The sequence below is a fragment of the Tilletiopsis washingtonensis genome (genome assembly GCF_003144115.1).
Source record: "Tilletiopsis washingtonensis strain MCA 4186 unplaced genomic scaffold FA09scaffold_18, whole genome shotgun sequence".
Lineage (NCBI taxonomy): Eukaryota > Fungi > Basidiomycota > Exobasidiomycetes > Entylomatales > Tilletiopsis > Tilletiopsis washingtonensis.
In genome coordinates this window covers 317,020-337,328 of record NW_020312015.1, presented here as the reverse complement: position 1 = coordinate 337,328, position 20,309 = coordinate 317,020, and the positions used below count along the sequence as shown (strand labels likewise).

General features: G+C 67.3%; 9 protein-coding genes across 9 annotated transcripts; 5 read left to right on the top strand and 4 right to left on the bottom strand.

Annotated features, from left to right (window-relative positions):
- Positions 1-1,105: 1,105 nt before the first annotated feature.
- On the top strand, positions 1,106-4,032 carry FA09DRAFT_362205 (hypothetical protein; the record flags this gene model as incomplete). Its single annotated transcript, XM_025745448.1, has 5 exons — positions 1,106-2,547; positions 2,606-2,694; positions 2,756-2,951; positions 3,017-3,676; positions 3,745-4,032. Exons 1-5 carry the CDS (start codon positions 1,138-1,140, stop codon positions 4,030-4,032), a joined length of 2,643 nt encoding a protein of 880 aa, XP_025596536.1. The 5' UTR covers positions 1,106-1,137.
- A 108-nt stretch (positions 4,033-4,140) lies between these two features.
- On the bottom strand, positions 4,141-5,602 carry FA09DRAFT_331489 (mitochondrial carrier). The gene is made up of 3 exons (XM_025743048.1): positions 4,926-5,602; positions 4,736-4,869; positions 4,141-4,678 (listed from the first exon to the last, which is right to left on the bottom strand). Exons 1-3 carry the CDS (start codon positions 5,138-5,140, stop codon positions 4,251-4,253), a joined length of 777 nt encoding a protein of 258 aa, XP_025596535.1. The 5' UTR covers positions 5,141-5,602; the 3' UTR covers positions 4,141-4,250.
- A 471-nt stretch (positions 5,603-6,073) lies between these two features.
- Positions 6,074-7,237, top strand: FA09DRAFT_96823 (kinase-like protein). The gene is made up of 3 exons (XM_025745926.1): positions 6,074-6,417; positions 6,473-6,967; positions 7,022-7,237. Exons 1-3 carry the CDS (start codon positions 6,154-6,156, stop codon positions 7,142-7,144), a joined length of 882 nt encoding a protein of 293 aa, XP_025596534.1. The 5' UTR covers positions 6,074-6,153; the 3' UTR covers positions 7,145-7,237.
- Positions 7,077-9,137, top strand: FA09DRAFT_96832 (hypothetical protein). The gene has a single exon (XM_025745927.1). It carries the CDS (start codon positions 7,402-7,404, stop codon positions 8,956-8,958), a length of 1,557 nt encoding a protein of 518 aa, XP_025596533.1. The 5' UTR covers positions 7,077-7,401; the 3' UTR covers positions 8,959-9,137.
- FA09DRAFT_331487 (hypothetical protein) lies at positions 8,946-10,663 on the bottom strand. Its single transcript, XM_025743047.1, has 4 exons — positions 10,488-10,663; positions 9,963-10,429; positions 9,468-9,907; positions 8,946-9,412 (listed from the first exon to the last, which is right to left on the bottom strand). The coding sequence occupies exons 1-4, from the start codon at positions 10,604-10,606 to the stop codon at positions 8,999-9,001; spliced, it is 1,440 nt and encodes a 479-aa protein (XP_025596532.1). The 5' UTR covers positions 10,607-10,663; the 3' UTR covers positions 8,946-8,998.
- Positions 10,664-12,741: 2,078 nt separating this feature from the next.
- FA09DRAFT_362201 (hypothetical protein) lies at positions 12,742-14,134 on the top strand. Its single transcript, XM_025745447.1, has 3 exons — positions 12,742-12,982; positions 13,237-13,455; positions 13,667-14,134. The coding sequence occupies exons 1-3, from the start codon at positions 12,900-12,902 to the stop codon at positions 13,998-14,000; spliced, it is 636 nt and encodes a 211-aa protein (XP_025596531.1). The 5' UTR covers positions 12,742-12,899; the 3' UTR covers positions 14,001-14,134.
- A 42-nt stretch (positions 14,135-14,176) lies between these two features.
- FA09DRAFT_311010 (NUDIX hydrolase) lies at positions 14,177-15,005 on the bottom strand. The gene is made up of 3 exons (XM_025740653.1): positions 14,960-15,005; positions 14,726-14,905; positions 14,177-14,669 (listed from the first exon to the last, which is right to left on the bottom strand). The coding sequence occupies exons 1-3, from the start codon at positions 14,976-14,978 to the stop codon at positions 14,377-14,379; spliced, it is 492 nt and encodes a 163-aa protein (XP_025596530.1). The 5' UTR covers positions 14,979-15,005; the 3' UTR covers positions 14,177-14,376.
- A 120-nt stretch (positions 15,006-15,125) lies between these two features.
- FA09DRAFT_96735 (hypothetical protein) lies at positions 15,126-17,147 on the top strand. Its single transcript, XM_025745925.1, has 3 exons — positions 15,126-15,706; positions 15,772-16,517; positions 16,624-17,147. Exons 1-3 carry the CDS (start codon positions 15,161-15,163, stop codon positions 16,910-16,912), a joined length of 1,581 nt encoding a protein of 526 aa, XP_025596529.1. The 5' UTR covers positions 15,126-15,160; the 3' UTR covers positions 16,913-17,147.
- Positions 17,148-17,486: 339 nt separating this feature from the next.
- FA09DRAFT_96435 (hypothetical protein) lies at positions 17,487-20,252 on the bottom strand. Its single transcript, XM_025745923.1, has 6 exons — positions 19,852-20,252; positions 19,275-19,800; positions 19,075-19,215; positions 18,965-19,020; positions 17,889-18,912; positions 17,487-17,835 (listed from the first exon to the last, which is right to left on the bottom strand). Exons 1-6 carry the CDS (start codon positions 20,081-20,083, stop codon positions 17,574-17,576), a joined length of 2,241 nt encoding a protein of 746 aa, XP_025596528.1. The 5' UTR covers positions 20,084-20,252; the 3' UTR covers positions 17,487-17,573.
- Positions 20,253-20,309: the final 57 nt, after the last annotated feature.

Genomic DNA, 20,309 nt, shown 5'->3' with positions numbered 1-20,309 from the left:
GCTCGGCGCGGCCCGGCTGTCATCGTCGATGCTGCTGCTGCTGCGGCGGCCCTGTCTCTTCATCGCCAAGTGCTCACGCAACATCGCGCATGCGGGCGTGCTCACGCCGCAGTGGGCTTGGCTAGCGTGGTTGGCAGGTGCAGGCATGTAGCGGTGCCGCGCGCGCGCATCGAGAGGGCCGACAAGGGCGCGAGAGGCGCGTCAGTGAGCACGGATTGCCTAGCGCCTCGCATTCGCTGATGACGAGGCCTGTCTGGGGGCGACGACGGTGGCATCGCGGCGAGTGGTGTATGCGGTGTGTGCGCTAAGCTACGATGGACTTGGAAGGTGTGTGTGGGATGCGGCGGATGAGGTCAGTGTGTGGCCCTTTCGGGCCGTGTCGTATGATGATCATATCGGAGGTCTGATATCAGTGGGCCCTGTCTTGTTGGTAGCGCGTCTAGCCATCGCTGCTGCCGCGGCTCGTCGCCGTCGAGCTGCTCCTTGTTCGCCTCTTCGCCTCTTGGGAAGAAGGACGATGCAGCGGCGAGTCAAGCCACTTGGGCACGCGAGCGGGACGCAGCAAGCTCTGAGCAACGCAATGCTAGTCCTGCAGCGTATGCTGCTGCGGCGGAGCGTAGACCTGTGCGACTACCTGCGCTCGCTTTCTTATCGAAGGGGAAGCTACCTCGATGTAGCGAGAAGCTTGTCGAAACTTCTGCGGCGTCGGAGGGATGAGCTGGAGGAGCAGTAAGAGCGCGACGCGGGATCGGCGTGCTGCTGCCGGAAGTGTGCGGTGCGAGCTCGGGCTGCAAGTGAGGTGTGCGAGATCTTGGTGCGGCTATACTTTCAAGAGCTGACGCGGCCGTTGCTGGGAGCTGTGTGTGCAAAGTTTGTCGTGGATGTGCAAAGAGGGGCAGCGGGGAGAGGACGTGAGGGGGGCGGGGTAGGCTCAAGGCGGCGCGCGCCGCACCCAACTACAAAATTGCGCCCGCCGCCGCGGATCCTTTGAAGTCAGCGGTGCTCGCATTGTATTCAAAACTGCCGCGCGAGAAGACGGCGCCGCTTGCCAGGCTGTTGCTCTGGCCTGGGCTTCCGCAGGCGATCTTCTTGCTCTCCTCCACACCACCATCATAGCCCGCAGCTCCAACAGCCCGCATGCCGCCCAAGCGCCGCCTGTCCAGCAGCGATGCTGCAGGCGGCGCCGCTGCCGCAGCGCCGCGCAGCGTGCGGCGGCGGGCCGAGCTGCGTGCCTCTCGGCGCATCGACTCGGCCGGCGCGGCACCGACGCCAGCCGTGGTGCGTGCCGTCTCTGCCACGGCGGCGGCGCAGCTGCCGGCACAGCTCGACGTCGCCTCACAGCTGGCTGCACACGAAACGCAGATCTCGGCGCTGCAGCGTGCCATGAAGACCGCCCGCGCCGGCGCGAGCACGCGCGCCTGGCAGAGCCTTCCGCGCGCAGAGCGCCGCCGGGCCGCCTCGCACAACCTCCTCGCCCTGCCGGCCCGCCTGCGCGCTCGTGGACGGGCGGAGATGGCTGCGTCGACCACGACGCCGCGCTCGCGCAGCGAGACGCGCAAGCGCCTGGGCGCTGCCGGCAAGAATGGCGGCTATCCGCGCACCAACGAGCGCGAGCGGCGCGCCGAGATGGCTGGCCGCGCGGGCAAGCCAAAGGCCCGATGGCTCGAGACGCACCTGTGGCATGCCAAGCGCTTCCGCATGTCTGGCACGGAGCCAAAGATCGTGCGGCACGGCAGCGACACGCACGGCGGCTCCGATGCTGCACCGCACAGATGGGGCTTTAGCCTGGCCGAGGAGCCGCACATGAAGGGCCACCGGGCCGCAGCCCGCACCGTCTCGAGCGGCGCCGCCGTGCATGATGCGAGCTACACGGTGTCGCTGCGTCTATCGGCACATGCGGCGAGCGGACTGGAAGCCGAGGCAGCGCTGAAAGAGGCGCTGCGGGGAGCAGGAGTCGGTGATGCCGGACACCGAGACAGAGCCACGGACAGCGTCCTGCTCGGCGGCCCAAGTCGTACCGCGCTGCAGGCGCCCGTGCGCGTGCTTTGGGTATCGAGCGACGCTGCTGCAGAGACGCCTAAGCCCCAAGAGCCGGTAGCGAGTCAGGCCGAGCTGGCAGAGCCGCATTTGTCGGACAAGGCCCTCGGCAAACGCCGCGCCAGCGTCGAGGCAGACATCGAAGTGGGGCATGCGGCCGAAGTCATTCTCCTCATCCATCCCGCCGGGCTAGCTTCCCTACAGAGCGCCCTCGAGCTCTCTCTCGCTGCGCTCGATTCGCCCTCCTCGCATCTCTCGCTCCAAGTGCTCGAGTCCGCCTCTCCCGAGGTGTGCGTGCGCTCCGAATCCAAGGGCCGCAAGCACGGCGGCGCCAAGAAGGCTGCGGTGCCGCGTGTGCGTGCTGCTGCCGGCGACGCGCAGAAGCGCAAGGCGGTGGAGCAGCAGAGGCAGCAGGGCTACAATGTCTTTGAACTGTGCGGCCCGCACTGCGGCCGTGTGCTGGGCGGCGTCCTGCAGCCGCTGAGCAGCACGAGTGCGGAGAAGCGACAGGTAAGTAGGACGCTCCTGGCCCGGGCGTGCGCAGGCCAAGGCTCACAGCGCAATACAGGCATTCAAGCTCGTCACGCGACATGTCACGCCGGCGCAAGTGCGGCCAGGCACGATGCTGGCACTCGACGTGCACGACCCACGCATATTGTGAGCTCTCGCGCTGCGTTAGCACCATCTCGTCCAGCCCCGCCTGATGCCTTTCGCGCAGCTTTCCGCCAAAGAATGTCAAGCGCACGGACTTGACTGAGCGGGAGCGCAAGCAGCTTGCGCAGGGCCTGTCGGTACTTTCGGGCGAGGAGGAGCAGGCGGAGGTGCCGCGCATCCTTGCGAGCGGCAGGCTGCTGTCCGAAGGGGCGCCCGAGCCACGTGTCGCCAAGGGTGAGCTTGACTCGCAGCGCGCCAAGGTGAGTCGTCGCTTGTGCATCATAAGCGAAATACTGGCCTGACCTTCGCGTGCTCTCGGCCACAGAATCTCGTCCCAGGTCGCCGAATCACGCCCACGTCCACCTCCGACATCGTGCCGATCCTCCTCATCGCGCGTGCGCATCCCACCGCCGGCTGGACGCTGCTCGTGCCTCGCGGCTGGGCGCGCGCCTTCTGGCTCTCGCTCGTGCACAGCAAGAGCGTCGTGCTCTCTCAGCTTTCGCTCGCACATGCGAACCTGGAAGCCGCGCGCCCGGCCTTCCCTGCCGACTGGGTCGGCACAGCTGCGCACGCGCGCCTCGCCAAGGAGGAGGCGACGAGGGAAAGGGAGCGCTGGGAGCGAACGCCGCCTGCAAAGCGCATCGCGTGGGAGAGCGTCGGCACGCGGTGGCCATGGGGCGGCGACGGTCTCTGGCAAGCTGTGTGCGGCCTCGAGAATGCCGCACAAGAGAGCACGCTGGATGCGTCGCCGTCGAAGCCGAAGCCCTGGCTCCTCGCGCACCCGGATCTGGCGCCTGCGCACCCAATGGACGCCGCTGCATTGCTGCCCATCACCATCTCCGCGGCGCGGCGCGGCAACTTTGGCCAGCATGCCGAGCTACATCTGCCCTCTGCTCGCGAGCGCCAGGCGTGGTTGGCCGCACTGGCAGCATGTGCTCGCGAGGAGGGCACAGAGGAGAAGAGCGGGCGCGAGACACTGCAATCTGTGAGTCACCCGCTTCGCCGGACCGGGACCTTCTCTCCTCCATGCTCACACACGCCCGTCACCCTGAGCTCGAGCAGGACACCCGCGCCTCATCGCTTTGCGGTGCCACGACGCGCGGCACCTTTGTCCTCGCCAACGGCCACGCCGCAGCACTGGGTTGCATCTCGCTGCGCGCCTGGCGTGAGCTGTGCGCCGCTGCTGCCGCTGGCATCTCGTTGTCCTCGTCCGCTTCCGCCGGAGGCGGCAGCGAGGCGAACCAGCGCCTCGAGCCGGCACAGCGCCATCTCGTGCTGGTGCGCGAGCGGAGCGGCGGCGTGTGGCGTGCCGCATGGCTGGCCCTTGCGCTGATCCAGTAGCTAGTGCTATGTGCAGCGAAGCGACGCGACGAGGCAATATCAGGCACTCATCAGAATTGTGAAGCGAGAGCAAGGTACATGCGTGCCGGGGCGGTGCATCTCGAACGCAGACGAAGGTGAAGGGCAAGGGGATATCACGGCAGATGCCGTCGCGGGAGCAGAGATGGGAGTGTGGGAGCATCTATGGGACGTGTGCGCACCTGCATGGTACGCAGCAGCTACGACTCCTTCTTGACGTCGACCTTGGCGATGTTGACGCCGGCGGGCGCGCCAACAGCAGCCTTGATCTGGCCGTAGATGGCGAACTGGCCGCTGATGAGGAAGGCCGTCATGACGACACGCGTGCCGAGGCCGGCCCAGATGCCCACGGGGCCCGTCTCCTTTGCCAGCACGAGAAGCTTCTTCATGGCGCCGCCCTTGCCGCCTCCGCCCTTGTTGATCTTGCTCAGCAGCGTGTCGGCGGGGTGCGAGAGCACGGCGGCCGCGGCGCCGGCAAGCATGCCGTTGCCGAGATCGACGGCAATCTCGCTCGTCTTGCCCTTGGCCTTGAAGCGCTTCGTGTAGCCGAGGTCGGAGAGCATCTCCATCGTGGTGAACTGGCCGATGGCGTACGGGATCTGCTTGCAGAGCAGCGGTGCGTATCCGGCTGAGGGTTACCAAGCTGTCAGCGCGAGGCATAGGAAGCAGACACGGAGGCACGTACCGTAGAACTCGCCGAGGCCGCCCTCCTTGGCCATGCGGCCCACCGCGCCCACCAGGCCGTTGGCGTAGCCCTTGGACGAGACGAGGCGGATGCGCGCCGCCTCGAGGGGCGTGAGCAGAGTCGAAGCCACCAGCCTGACCGTCTTCCTGTCAGCCACAAGCCTTGTCTGTGCGTTCCTACCAGCACTCACTCAGCCGCGCTGGCGCCTCCAATGTAGATGGCCGTGCGGTACTTCTCCGCATCGGCCTGGCTGCCGGCCATCTGCGCAAACGTCTTCTTGAAGTACTCGAAGCCCGCAAACTTGGCACCGCCCTGGATCAGGTAGCCGACGGCCGTAGGGCCGAAGCCCGTGAGCAGGCCCGCGGCGCCCTCCTCGGCGACAATGTGCTTCGCCATCGAGCCCATGCCGTTGAGCTTGCTGCCTTTTGGCTCGAGCTGGACTGCGGACTAGGTGTAAGCAGGTGGGCAGGTAGCGCAGCGGATGCAGGAGAATGTCTGCAGCGCTTCGGCCAGCCCGTCTGTGCGGTGCACGCCAGCTGAGATAGCCGCAGCTGGACGCTGCTACGCTGCCTGTCGCAGCCAGCGGTGCGATAGGCGCAGAACGCCGGCCACCGGCATCTGACCGGGCCTGTGACCGCTTACACCGCCCCATCCAGCAGCAAACCGTCCACACCCGCGACGTCGACTCACTGCGCGTCTTGACGACGTCGATGGGCGTCATGGCGCCATGCGTGGCGGTTGCGCAGAGAGCGCCGGCGCCGAAGAACTGCAGGTAGTTGGTCGTCGTGAACGTCGGCAGCCAGTCCGACTTGGCGCCCGCAGGCGCGAGCGAGGAGGGCATGGCGGGCAGCAGCTTGTTGGTGGTGGATGGGAAGGAAGACCAGGCACGGAAAGCGCTTGTTCTGCGCCCGTCTCTGTCCGCGGCGATGCGAAGCTCGGCGGCTCGGCTCTCGCGCGCGGACGATGTGGAGGTCGCGCGTTGGCACGGGCTCGCCGTTCCGACCGACCATGCGGCGGCCCAGCCGGCGGTTCGACGGCCGGCATCTCGCCGCTCCCTCGCCGTGGTCGGCCCGCTGGCGCTGTCAGTAAGAGTGTGGCTGCGTCTCGCGCATCTCACGGGTGCAGCTTGACGTCGAGATGCGTGCGAACCTGGCGGCTGACCCGCCGCGACGCCTGTCAGACGAGCTTACCGCAGAGCAGCGCGCGCGCGCAAACTCGTCCGGGCCGGCGAGACGACAATGCCGGCAGCGGAAGTGAGCGCAGCCTGATCCTACAGCGCTCCGTCTGGCAGCACCACACACAGCGTGCGCCGCTCGGAGTGCCGAGCTGAGAGGTGCGAGGATGGCAGGCTGCGTGGGCCTTGCGCACGTGACGCTACGCGCCCGAGAGGGGCAGACGCGACGCGGCGCGGCGGCGTGATGCTCTCTCCATGCTGTGCGCTTGGCAGCGCTCCACCATCATCGCCGGCGCGCCTGTGCTCAAGACGCAAGACAGGGCTCGCAGAAGGGCGCAGCACCAGCGCAAGCCGCCGCGAGATGGCACAGGGCGGGCCGTCACGCCTGCCGCGCCGACCGCGGGCGTCGGCTGGCCCGACGGGCTCGGGCAGCAGCGGCGAGGCGGGCAAGGATGCCTGTCTCTTCCCTGCCCTCGTCGCAGCGGCACTCGGAGGACCCGCAGACCATGTGCGTCGGCCTCTTCATGTCGCTGCACCGATGCTGACCCCCGCCTCGTGCGCAGATCTCCAACTACGACGTGCTTGACACGCTGCCCAGCTCCAGCAGCGCCACGCTGCAGCTTGCAAGGCCTGTGCTGGGACCAGCAGCGCGCCGCAGCGGCAGCAGCACACAGCGAGTGGTGCTCAAGATGCTGCGCGTGCCCTGTGCCGGCGGTCAGGCGGCCAGTGCCGCCCAACGAGCGCTTCGAGAGGCAGAGATGATGCGTGCGCTGCCGGCGTCGGCGCATCTGCTCGAGCTGCTCAGCGTGTTCTGCATGCCCTCTGCAGATGGCAGCGCACATGTCCTAGTGCTTGTGCTGCCATACTACCCGCACGGTAGTCTAGCCGACGAGCTGGGCCTGCGCATGCGACGGCAGCCTGCACGGCCTTACAGCGAGGACGAGGTGCGCACCGTGCTGCGCGACCTCGCACATGCACTCGCCGTGGCGCACGACGCCCGCATCGTTCATCGCGACGTCAAGCCCGAGAACGTGCTGCGTGCGGATGATGGCCATCTGGTGCGCACCCAGGCCTGCCCACTGCGCGACTTTTCTGACTCAAGGCTGTGACAGCTCCTTGCCGACTTTGGCTTGGCCACGAGGATAGACACCTTGCCGCAGGGCAAGCAAAAGGCGCGGGCAGAGGAGGAGCGCGATGACACGCTCTGCGGCACGCCGCTCTATCTCAGTCCGTGAGTGTCTTTGTCGCCCAGGGCTGACCTCGCTAACCCTCTTGGCAGCGAGACGACGACGCAACGGCGAACAGGTCCACACGTGGACATCTGGGCACTTGGCTGTCTGGCCGTCCTGCTGCTCACCGGAGAGGCGCCCTTCGACGCACCTGCTCCAGGCGAAGGCGGCGACACGGACCAGGCGCGCGTGATGCGCGTCCTGGAGCGCATCGCGCTTGGCGACTGGGAGAGCGTGCGCGCACGCTTGAAGGTCTCTCGGCCATGCGAGGACCTGCTGCAGCGCATGCTGTGCTTTGTGAGTTGGTGGCTCGAGCAGACGCGCACTCACCGGTGCTGAAACCTTCTGTACAGGAGCACGAGAAGCGCATCGATGCGCCTGGCATGCTGCGTCACGCCTTCCTGGCGCCTCTCTCCCCACACACTGCCCCGGCGGATGGCAGCCGCAGGTCACGACAGAGCGCACAGCCCAGTCCTGAAAGCGCGACAGACGACGATGGCGATGCGGCTGCCCAGCGCGTGCCACGCAAAGTAGCAGGCGCTCAGCCAGTCGCCCAACGAGCGGCACGACTCAGCGCGCCGCCATCAACGGTGGCGATGCCTGTCTCCAAGCCACGGGCTAGCCAAGAAGGTCGCCGGGTCCCGAGCACAGCCAGTCTCTCGGCCTGGGCACAGCTCCGTGCTAGGTCTAGCTCTGCGAATCTCGAAGCGGGCGCGGCTAGCCGCACGCCAAAGTCAAGCACGCGCACACGCTCCGCCTCTCGCTCTGGCTCAGCGGCACCATTAAGCCGAGGTGTCTCGCTGCGCGCTGCGCTACAGAGCATGAGTCTGACGCCGGAGAGTGCACTTGACTCTGGGCGAGCATCAGGCCCTGGACGCCTGCTCGGGCAACGCACGCCCTTCGGCATCATCCGGCCACCGAACGTGCCGATGGAGGCCGAGCAGCTGGACGATGAGGCTGAGGACAGCGGCGAAGACGCATCGTATGTGCCCCGACAAGCTGCACGGCCTCACGAGCAGTCTGCAAAGCACCACGTCCCAGCAACTTCGCCTGGTCCAAGCCACGCCTCCGCACCCTGGGAGCCCGGGCCCTGGGCAGGCGGGCTCGGTGCCCGCGGCCTCGTTCCGACGCGGCAGCGCACGCGAATGGGCCGGCTGGAAACGCGCAGCGACGGTGCCGTGCTCGCCACTGTCGGCGTCGGTGGTGCGGAGAGCAAGGAGGTGCACATGCTCATTGCGCCGGACGGCGCTCGAGTCCGCGTCGAAGTATTCGCCGACGACACCGTCGGCGCAGCAGCCTCGACACTCGACGTGACACGAGAAGACATTCCTGAACCTCTGCGGCCGATCTACCTGCACGCCTCGCGCTGGCTGAGCCGACTCCGCGCACGCACACCGCTGGCCGCCTTCGTGGTGCACGACGCAGAGCTCGGCGCCGCGACCTGCACGGTGATGGCGAACGTGCCTCAGCCAGATTACGTGCTGCGCTGGAGCCTGAGCAAGCGCGAGGGCAGCAAAACGACGCAGGCGTCTGAGGCCTGCGCTGGCGAGCTCGTGGTGTCGATCAGCGAAGGCAGCCGCAAGGCACGAGTCTGGCGCCGCTGCGTCGTTCAGCCTCGCACAGCAGGCGCCGACGAGGCCGCCTGGGCACGGACGACGTTGCGGCTCAGCCGACCGTCCGGCCATACTGCACCTCTCGCCTTCGACGCCCACTCGCCCGTCGCGCGCGGACTCGCCAACCTCGAGCGTGCTGCCCTCGTCCTCGCGCTCGACTGCGCGCCCGCAGCACGCAGCATCGCCCTCGAGGCGCTGGCTCTCTGATCCCGTCTCGTTAATGCTATGCCATTGGCGCGCCGGGCGCCTATGCCTCAGCGTCTTCGACACGTGCGCGCTTGTCGCTGGATGCGTCTGGCGTGGCGTCGATCGGCAGCTCCTCGGCCTTGCGCTTGCCAGCCGAGCTCTCCGCAGCGCCCTCTGCCGCCGGCGCGATCGACGCAGCTGCGGCAGGAGCCGCGTCACCATTTGCAGCCTTGCTCTCCTCTGCCGCAGCCGGCTTGCTCTCGGGCTTCTTCTTCTTCTTGACCATCGCGCTGAGGTCGTTGACCGGCGCGTTGGGGTCGAGACGCGGTGCTCCGGCGCCCGCCAGCGCGTTGGTGCTGGCGCCGAGCAGCGCCTCGTTGATGGCCTCCTTCAGTGCCGCCTGGTCGCTGCCAGCCGCAGAGCCTGCTTGGTCCAGCGAGCTGCTGCCGGGCGGCGCAGCCTCGTACTCGTCGAGCTGAGATGAATGCGTCAGCGCATGGCTCCGCAAGCAGCGTCGCCAGAACACGCACCTTGTTCTTCAGCTCCTCTGCGATCTCCTGCACGTCACGCAGCTCCTTCTGCGCCTTCTCCTCGTCCATGTCCACCACGTCGTCGCGCTCGAACACATCCGTGTCCTGGCTGCGGCCCTTGCCTTTTGAGTCTGACGCCGCTGCTGCACGCGCTGCCGCTTCCCGCAGTTCCGCCGCGGCCGCCTCTGCCCGAGCGGCCTCGTCGCCCTTGGACAGTGTGGCCAGACGCGCCTGAACTGCCTCGCGCCGCCGTGAGAGCGCCGTCGCGGCAGCGCGCACGTACTTCTCGGCGTCGCGCCGACGGTCGGCGTCTGGGTGGAACTCGAGCGCGAGGCCCAGACGCAGGTAGGCATCGGCGAGCCGCCGCGAGTGTGCGTGCAGCAGCGGTGTGAGGTGCTGGAGCGCCGCCTCGTAGTCGGCCGACGCCTGCTGGAAGTTCTCTGCCACGCACGCTGTCAGTGCCTCATCCACGCGCAGCACTCTCGGGCCACTCACCGGACTCGAGACCGACGTCACCCAGGTCGTTGAGCACCTCAGCCAGCTGCGCCTTGATGCCCGACACGCCCCACGTCTCGTCGTCGAGCGTCGTCAGCGTCGCCTGGTCGCCGCCGAGCTCGAGGATCTTCTCGTAGCGCACGCGTGCGAGCTCGAGGACGGAGAAGGCGACGCTCAGGTCGTCCTCCTCTTCCTCCTCGCCGCCCTCGCCCGGCGCAGCGCCCTCCGCACCCTCTGCGGCATCCTCATCGTCCGAGTCGGGCCCATCGCCGCCGAAGCTGAAGCGCGGGTCCGGCGGCGGACTGCTGCCGCTCTTCTTGGCGCTGCGCGTCGGCATGGGCGCATCGCCGCTGCCGCCGCCGCCGCCGAGTGCGCCCGACGTGGAGATGGCGTGCTCCAGCAGCGCGTGGCCGTAGCGGTGAAACACGGGCGCCAGCAGCGGCGAGTCCTCGTCGTGCGTCTCGCGCCTGCGGTGATGACGCGTCAGTCTGTGCGGAGCGGCGCAGGGCGAGCAGCACGACGCACAGGCTCTCGAGCGCCTCGGCGTACGAGTCGGCGGCGGCAGTGAAGCTCTTGAGCGCCAGGTGGCGCTTGGCTTCGTCGAGCAGCTCGCGCACGGGCTTGGCGGGCGTGGGCGAGGTCATGGTGGCGGCCTCGTCGTGATGAGGTGGGAGTGGACTCGGATGCGCGGAGCGTGGTGGAGAGACGCCGAGAAGCGCACACGCAGCAGAGCGCGTCACTTTACACGCTACGACGCGTCGCGCGCCTTGCCGCGCACTCGGCCGCCTGCGCCGCCTCCGGTGCGCCCTCCGCCGGCGTAGACGCCTGGCTCCCGCTCTCTCAGCACTATACTTTACCACAGCAGCTGCAGCATCATGCAACTCTACCGCTGACCAGATCTCCTCTTAGTGCGGTGCCGTGCCGGCGGTTCGCGCGGCGTGGCTCGCCGTCCGGCCGTCGTTGTGTCCGTTGGCGTGCTCGTGCCAGGGGCTGCGCTTCTGCGAGGGGTACACCACCAGCGTGGCTCCTTCCGGGTCGCAGCGTCTAGGCGAATAGACCCAGAGAGAGGATGGCATTGGGTTTCGATTACGCGAGCTTCTGTTCGTTGACTTCAAAGGTCGTTGCTGGAGCCAACAGCAGCCGCCTGACCATCTCAGAGCCAGACGAGCTGGCACCAATTTGTCCGGGAGAGGATAAGTCTGAGTAAGAGTGCAAGCAGGAGAGCTCATTTCCTTCCCAGCATGCTCAGCTTCATGCAGGACCGAGGCTGCGTCCGATGATCAGCTTGACAGCGCCGGAAGCTCGCTCGCGCCTCGGATGCCGATCGTGTCACGGCGACGCCTGGCGCCATGCAGGCGATGTCAAAGCGCAGCCGTAGCTCCGGCGACTTGCGCCTGCTCACGCTCGCAGCGACATCGGCCTCACTGAGCAGCTTGTGCTGCTGCGGCATGTGATCATGGGCGGTGCTGCGGCAGCGACGGGCGACGCAGCACGCTCGTGGGTGGTACACGCAGGGCGGCGCTTTAGCGTGCTGCCGCCCGAGCTTCTGGCGCCGGCTGGCGTGCATGTGCCGCGGCTGGGCGCGCCATCGAGGAGGGGGAGAAGAAGGCAGCGCTGCCGCAGCACGTCCGCCTCAGCCGCTCAGGGATGCCGGCCTGCGGGCGCTGAGCAACGCCGACGTGCCGACTGCTGCCGGTGCATGAGCGACGGGCTGAGTAGCGAGCAAGGCGTGCCGCGGCGCATGGCAGCGGCAGTCAGAGTCAGGCGCTGGTGCTGCTTCGTCGTCGGGCCGAAGCGCATGGCGAGCCGGGATTGCAGGATGGGCCGCGGGAGGCTTGGCGCAGCGCGACGGCTCCGCGACATGCTGCGTCCCTTGATCCGCCGATGGGGAGGGCGCAGCGAGGCGAATTGCGAAGTGGTGCGAGCGCTTGGCCGGAGCAGCAGGCCCGAGAGAGGGCAGCTGCGGGAGCGCGACCTTTCCTGGGCCATGCCGCAGCGACAACCCCTGGCGGCGTGGCTGGAGCTCGGCGCGCTGGGCACGCGAGCAGCCGCGCCTGCACGCTGCCGGCCGCGTGCGTCGGACTTTCCAGGGCGGCCGATTTGCCTCCAGCGCAGCAGCATCCAGCTGGCCGCCAGCGACTTCGACCGCTCTTCCCCTCCTGAGCGCACCGGCCACAGGAGTTTCATCTGGGCCACGCGCTAATTCTGGCGCAGATGAGCTCCTCGAGATGCGACTTCGGGTGTGATGGCGGCGCTGCGATGTGATGGCTGGCGGCGGCGGCGGCTCGCTCATCAGCGGGCACGGCGCGCGCAGCGAGAGCAACACACCAGGCACGCGCGCGGCGGCGGGCGGCGAGCCAGCAGCATCGCAGGCACGCAGAGAGACGCCGCGGCCGCTGCCGTGCCCTGCCGCCGTGCCGTGCCCGCTGCGCGCCATCGCCGCCCAGGGGCCAGCGCCTACACTGCTCCGCCGCCTCGGCGTGCCTCCTCATGCTGCGGGAAGAGGAGCGTTCTGTCGAAGGGCGCGCCGCCTCGGCAGCGCCCAGCAGCAGCAACGCCGAGGCGTCGGACTCCTGCACTGGGCAGCATTCAGCGCTCACGCAGCAGCAGCAGCTCAGCGGCAGAGAGGTGCAGCGTCAGAAGCATGAAGGGCGCTGCGGGTGCGGCAGAGGTGCCTTGGCAAGCGGCTCGCAGCGTTTGTGGCAGCGTCGCGTGCGTGGCCGAGGCGCGGCACGGTGCTCTTCACCGGCCGGCCGGCGCGCTCCTCGCCTTCTCTCGCATCCACCACTCCCTCCAGACTCGACTCCCGTCCCCCTCACGACACAGCTCCTCACGGCCACACGCTCCAGCCGCCGCGACCCCACCTCCACGCTCATCCAAAACGCACACACTGCACCGCCCCACAGCCTTCGCGCACCCACCCACTCTCCTTTCACGATGAAGTTCTCCCTTGGTCTCGCGGCTATTGCCCTCGCCGCGCAGGGCGTGCTCGCCAACATTGCCATCACGAACCCCGTCGCGTGAGTAGGCAGCACGAGCGGCGCGGCTGGACAGCAGGATGTACGGCGGATGGGCGGGCCCGGATGAGGGATGCACGCCGGCGAGCGTTCGGCGCGTCGGCGCTCGGCCAGCTGGGCGCGAGCCAGCATCGCCAGATCGGACAACATGCTGGCGCGTACTCTCGATGGCTCTGGCACCGTCGCCGTGTCGCTTGCTGCCCCTGGACCACTACAGCTCCAGCCATGTCCGCATGCCGCTGACACCTCTCCTCCAGCTCGTCGACGCCGTCGGGCGGCCGCAACCTCAACATCCAGTGGCGCGACGACAGCACGCAGCCGCGCGTCGCGGACTGGGGAGGCATCAACATCTTCCTTGCCGCCGGCTCGCAGAACACGCAGTACAAGCTGCAGACCATCGCCACGAACCTGGCCGTGACGGAGACGAGTGAGACGTTCCGCATTGACCCCACCGTCGGCCCCAACGGCCCGTACTAGTGAGTAGCGCGGCACTGCATGCGTCGATGGGATGGCTGTCGGCAGCACAGGAGTTGGCTGCAGGGTGGCAGGGCACGGCCGGCGAGTGAGAGAAGTGTGCCGGGCGGGACAAAGATGTGGCTGCCCGCCGAGCCCTTCCTGCCCGAGTCCGTGCCATGTGTCCGGCCGTGTGCTGTCGACGCTCCGCCGCTGACCACTGTTCCACACCAGCTTCATCCGCATGGAGTCCGTCCGGCTCGACTCGAAGAACATCCCGTACATGTCCTTCTCTGCCCGCTTCCCGCTCGACAAGATGACGGGCAACTTCAACGCCACGATCCTCGCCGCCGCGCAGGGCCGCGAGGGCTCGGCCTCGACGACGGCCGCCTCGAGCGGCGCCTCGTCCAGCTCGGGCACCAGCATGGTGCGCTCGTCGACGACGAGCAGCTCGCTGCGCACCACCTCGACGCCCGCTCTCAACTCGACCGGCACGTCGGGCGCCAGCATGAACGCCCCGGCCCTCGTGCCCATCGCCCTGCTCGCCGCCGCTGCCGCGCTTCTCTAACCGGATCATCACCACCCACACACTGACCACATGACCACGCGCGAGGCGATCATCCTGGCGATGACGCACGCCGCGCCCCCTTATTCTGTTTCACACCCACACTCCGTTCGCAGCCGCTAGACGCCAATCACAGCTCACTACCCGTGCTTCTCGCGTGTGACACGCGCCGTTGGGCAGGGCAAGGCTGGATAAAGTGGATGTGCAGCAACGCCGGCAGTCACTCGGCTGCTGCGAGCGCGTCTCTGAGAACGGAGGGAGGGCTGTGCGTTGGTCCAGCGTCGGTCAAGACCGCACGGCTGGGAGCAGGACACGGGACTGAGGCAAGCGCTGCATTGGGTTCCTTCGGGTGCGATCGCAGCAGCCTCGCCTGCTGCTGCTACGGGAAGCTCGCACGAGCCAGGCAGGCGGCAATGTCCTTGCGCCAGGCGATGCGCTCGCGGGCCTCTGCCAGCGGCAGCCAGACGCGCTCGCCGCGCTCCTCGCGCTCCGGCCAGTCGGCGAGCTGCTCGGCTCGGCGCACGCGCACCTGGTGCGCATGGTAGATGGCACGCGGCACAAAGTCCGGCGATGCTGAATCAGTCTCGGGCGAGCTCTTGTGCGGCTTGTGGTCTGGCAGCGGCTCCTGCGGCTGCGTGTGCTGCTCGACATCCTTGGCCAGCCGCAGACCCGCTGCCATGCAGGGTCAGCGTGTGGCCTGCGCGGCAGTCGCGGCCTGGCGCTCGCACCTTCCTCCCACATCTCGCGCACGGCAGCCTGCCACGAGCTCTCGCCGTGCTCGACGCCGCCCTTGGGCAGCACCAGCTTGCCGTCGTGCTTGCGCGACGAGACGAGACAGATGATGACGCCGTCGGATCCAGCACCCTGCTCGACGTCGTACGCAATCGCCACGGCCACGTGTCGTGGGCCTGACAGACTGTGTCAGCGCACAGACGGCGTGGAAGCGGCAGAGCACGACTGACTGCTTTTGTCCTTGCCCATGTTGAGAGCTGAGCGAGTGAATGAGGCCGAAAGCCAAGCCGGATGCCAGCGGCCGGCGGCACGTGCAGACCGCGAGACGCGCGTTCAGTGCTTTGCTCCCACGGTCAAGGCGCACTCCGAGGCGAGGTGTGCTTCTCCCCTTGCTTCCCATCCATCACCCCGTCTGATGCGGCATCTTCAGCATGAGCGACCTTCGCTACGCCACACCGCCTCCCGAGGCCGTCGCCTCAAGCTCTTCGCTCTCTCGCACGGCGTCACCTTCGCACGCTGCGGCCTCGTCCTCGTCTGTCCCACGCGCCGTGCACTACGCGTCGCGCGAGGCGGACGAGCAGGACGGCTCCAGCCGCTCGAGCACCGGTTGGTCGCGCAAGCGAGCGTGGCGCGATGCTGATGAGGAGATCGACGCGCCGGCGGACGCATCGCATAGGCAGTGTCTCGACAGGGCACGCAGCTACCTTGAGCAGGCACAGGAGAGGGACGATGAGCTTCGCCGCGGCTACGCGGAGCAAGTGATCCGTAAGGAGAGATCAGCTCGAGATCGTACCGCAAAGGCATCGTCATTCGAATTTGACTTCGATTCGGTGAACGCTCCCTTCCATGAGCGCGAGAGCTGGAAGCTGGCAGAGCGCATGCGCATGCCGGCCAAGCTCGACCCCGTCGCAGTCAAGCTGCGCAAAGAATCCTTGCGCTGGGCGCGATCCGCGCTGCTTCTGCAAGAGGATGCAGAGGTAAGTTGGCACTCTTCATTCCACCAGCTGTACCGGACGTAGCTCACGGGCCTGACCCCGAGCAGAGCTACTACCGTGCTGCTGCGGCCTTCAAGGCACTCGCTGAGCCCGCAAAGGCACTCTCGGCGCTGGAGCGGGCACGCCGCTTCGACGACGGCGCTTGGGCTTCCGCCATCGATCAGCTTGAAGTTCGATGCTCGTCGCGCTTCGCCGCTGCGCTTCTGCCTGTCGAACTCTTCGTACCGATCTTCGGAGAGCTCGGCGCCGTGTACTCTGCGCGAGCTCTTCGCGTCTGCCGTTCGTGGCACTCGATAATGAGCAGACCAGAGTTCTGGCGCAAAGTCGTCTTCGCGCCCTGCTCCAAAGCGCGTAAAGCAGTTCCGAAGAGGACTCTCAAGCAGATCGCGTCGCGCTCCGATCACTCGATCACAGAACTAGAATCTCGCTCGCTCGAAACCAAGGAGCTAGACTACTTGTGCTCGGTGCTCGCTCGCAGTGCATTAAGCATCCGCAGTATCGTAGTGGACGCGCCGAACGCGGCGTACGATTTTCTGCGGCTCGCCGAGCAATGCCCCAAGCTGTCGATCCTCGAGGTCCACGAAATAGCCCATGGCCGGCGGCGTCGGCCCTTATTTGATCCGTCGCAAGGTCCGCTCGTCAAGCGCGGCCTCACTCGCGTCAGTCTGGAGCTCGATGCCGAATCCTGTGTCGGTCGCTTCAACGAAGGTCTCCTCCAGCTCATCGAGCAAGCTGCGTTCGCCCGTCTTAGCTTCTGTGGCGAACTTGTGGAGCAAGGCGAAGGGGACGATTTTCATTACCAGGAGCGCTGGATCGAGCAGAAGCTGTGCACTATCGACTGGCTCCTCGCAGCCTTCGATCGCTGTCAACGTTTGGAGACCTTCTCTCTGCAAGCTCAGCTGCCGTGGTTCGAAGTACGGTCGCCCTTCGCCGATGCCGGCCCGAAGCTCGCTCCGCATCTGCGTCATCTCTACCTCGAAGACTCCATCGCCAACTGCGACGCGCCGGTCTGTGTCTTGCCGGAGCACACCGCCTGCCTCTCCGCTCCGCTTCTCGAGACGCTCGAGTGCGATGCAGCGCTCCTTTCCATCTTCTCGCCGGTCTCGTTCTCCAGACCCATCAGCCTCACGCTCACGGTGGCAAAATATTGTGACCTGGACGTCGTCGCAAGAGGCGATCATGCGATGAACCTCACGGTCATTGAGGAGCGTGATGCGGACGTCATCGCCCGGAAGATGCTCGACGATCCGACATACTGTCGGAACGTGCGCAAGCTCAACGTCAGCCTGTGGGAGAGCAGCCCGCGGTGGTCCGTATGGGTGCGTCTCATTGCCGCCCGCCTCTACGGATCGCAGCCTGGCGCCACGCTCGACGAGTACTTGGCCATCGGCCGCCACAGTACCCAAGCGCCATCACCGCGCGAAACGACAGCGCAATCGGGGCCATTTCAACGTGGCAGTAGAGTCGCCGTCGAGGAACCAGCCATCGCGCTGCCGCAGGAACGCAAGCCTCTGGCGGCGGACAGCAGCCTGCCGCCTCTGTGCAGCGCCATTCAGCGGTTTGAGCTCTCGATCTGCGCAGACGAGTATCTCCCCGAAGAGGCGCTCAACTGGTTCAGAGCCAACACGAGCTTTGAGCTCAACGGATGTGAGCGTATCGCATCCCGCAAGTCATAGGGAGCTGACGTATTCCGGCTGCACAGAGCTCGATGGGTCAACGCAGAGGATGCGGGTGTGCCAGCGAGCCGGAGGAGGACAGGCGTGGCGCGACAGATCGAGTACCGGCACGTGTATAATATCGCAGCATAAGCATACACATCGAGACACCGCGACGAGACCCAGCGCAGCGCCTAGCCGAAGCTGCGGCTCTTGACGACGTTGGAGATGCCGCTCTTCTCGCCGCCATAGCCGCCCTCGAGGGCCGCGGCGCCGCCCTTGTACACCGCGCGCGTGCTGCTGAGCTTCTTCTGCGCCTTGTCGAACTTCTGCCGCTTCTTGACTCGCGGGTTGCGCACGCTCTTGGGCCGCCGCGGCGTGAGGCCGCGATTCTTCTCGATCTGCCGGTTGATGCCGCGGTGCGCGCCGGGGTCGAGCGTCGGGTCGGCGATGAACCTGGGAGGCGGTGTGAGCAGAGTGGAGGAGGAGCGACAAGCTCTCGCACTGACCGTTCTTCGTCCCGCGCCGCCTCGTACTCGTCCTTCTTGGCCTTCTTGGCCTGGCGCTGCCGGCTCGCGACAAGGTCGTAGTAGTCCTCATCCTCGTCCTGCCCTGCGCCGCCGTCGCCCGCCGACGCGCCCTTGGCGACGTCCTGGCCCATGACGTCGCGCCAGTCGCGCAGGTCCTCCTCGCCAAAGGCCTCGCCGTCGAGCTCCATGTCTGCCGCCTCTCTGCTCGAGGCCTTGGCCGCACGGTTCGCAGCCGTCTGCGCCACAACCATGCGCGAGCGCTCGCGATCCCGGTACGGGATGTCAGAGTCGCCGCCGAGGCTCTTGCGCGCAGCATCGCCGCGCCGTGCCTCCTTGGCGCTGATCTGGCCCGTGTAGAACTGCAGGCTCTTGCGCCGTGCCGCCTTGTCAGCAGCATCCGACGTGGCCAGCGCCGTCGGCTCGCCGAAGGACTCGGCGAGCTCGTCCGAGTACTGCGCCTTGCCATTCGACCGCTTCGCGCGCTTGGAGCTGCTGGCCGAGAGGCTGCCCATGGCGTCGTCGTCGCCGATGCTCGCAAGGCTTGCAAGCGGTGCAACGGGCTTCGGTGCCTTTGGCTGCTTCTTGGCCTTCTTCTCCTTGCCCTGCTTAGGCGCTGCTGTCGCGGAGCTGGCCTTGCTGTTCTTTGGTTGCCGGGGAGCGATGGCCACGTTCTCCTTCTCGTCTGCCAGCAGGCCGTCCAGCTCGTCCGACTCCAGGCTGCCGAGGCTCTCGCTGTCGCCATCGCTGTCGGCACCGAGGCGGTTCGGGTCGCCGAGCAGCCACCGCTCCTCCTCCGAGTTCAGCTCGCCCTCCTCGTCGGCCTCGCCGGCCGGCTCGAGCGCAGAGCAGCCGAGATCCTCAAGTGTGGCGAGACCGGACTTGAGCTTCACGAGGCGCTGCACAACTGGGTGCTCCGACAGGCGCGTCGGGTCGGAGACGTACTCCGGCAGCGAGCGCAGGTGGAAGTAGAAGGTGAGGGTCGTGACGTAGGTCACGAGCGTTTCTACAATCGTGTCAGCACAGGCGCCGGAAGCGCGGGCGGCGGGTGTGCTCACGATGATGGATGTGCATGAGGCCCAATCGGTCGTGGCCCGGCGTGTCAATCGCAGCCCTGATAGAATCTGGTGAGCGGATGTCTCGCACATGTGCACTCGAGCAGACTCACTGCTTGAGGCTCGCAGTCACCTCGTTCAGCTCGTCAACCACATCCGCAAAGTCGCCGGCCAGCGCAATCGTCTCTGGCGTGGTGCGCTGCACCTGTGCGAGCAGCTTTGCACGCTCCAGCGGAGCCTTTGGCAGCTCAGAGCTGAGGGTGGCAAGAGTCGGTCAGTGCAGGAAGTGTTTCTGCCGGCCGCTGCTACTCACGAAGCCTGCACTGCGCTAGAGCCCGACGCCACACCTCCGTCCAGCTCCGCCCGTCTCCGCTCGCGCGCAGCCTTGCCCGAGCCAGAGAGCGTGCCCTCGTTGGCCAGGTCCATCTCCGCCTCGGCGAGGCCGAAGTCATCGTCGTCCATCTCCTGGCGCAGCTTAGCCTGCAGCTTGCGTGCCTCGCGCACCTCCATCTCGCGCCGCTCCTCCTCGGTCATCTCCTCGTCGCTGCCGATGGCGTCGAGGTTGTTGGCGTTGTAGTAGGCACGCTTGTGCGGGCCCCAGCCGCCCACCTCGTCCTCTGGGTCGATGCTCGCATCCGAGTCCTCCTCCTCGTCATCATCGTCAGAGGGAGCCTCGGCCGCGGCAGCAGCCTTGGACGCTGCGGAGCGCTGCGGCACAGGTGCAGAGTCCATCTCATCGTCCTCGCTCTCATCGTCCTCCTCCTTCTCCTCGTCATCCTCCTCTGGCTCATCGTCGACGTCGATGCCCAGCACCTGCCGGCCCCGGCTGAAGGTGCCTGCTGCGCGAGGTCAGAAGCGGGCTGCGCACAAGCCGCTGGTCCAGCACTCACCGGCCTGGTCCTCCTCATCGTCGCTATCGCTGCCCGTACCGTCGAGGAGGATCTTGTCGCGCTGGCTGTGGAAGCGGTCCTCGGCGTCGTCGGGAATGTCGGCGGCCGTCTCCCAGTGCGCGAGGTGGTCGCTGGTGGGGCGCGCCTTGCGGCTGAGGGCGCGCGTGGCGGCGCCATCATCGCGCACTCGCGGGCCGGACTGGCGCTTGCCGCCGCGTGCGCCTCGGGCCATGCTGGGTGGAGACTGGAGCAGGGAGCGGGGAAGGGTGCGGGACGGAAAGGTGGGCTGCCCTGATGACCCGAAGCAGCGCCGGCTCGGCCGAGCAAAATCTGGCACCGCGCGCCGCGCCAACCGGCATGCCGCGCGTTCCGGCGGCAGGCGGGCACGAGAGCAGAGGCCGGCGCTGCGTTCATGCACGCCGCCTCTTGACCCACTCGCCTCGCCTCGGTCCGGCGAG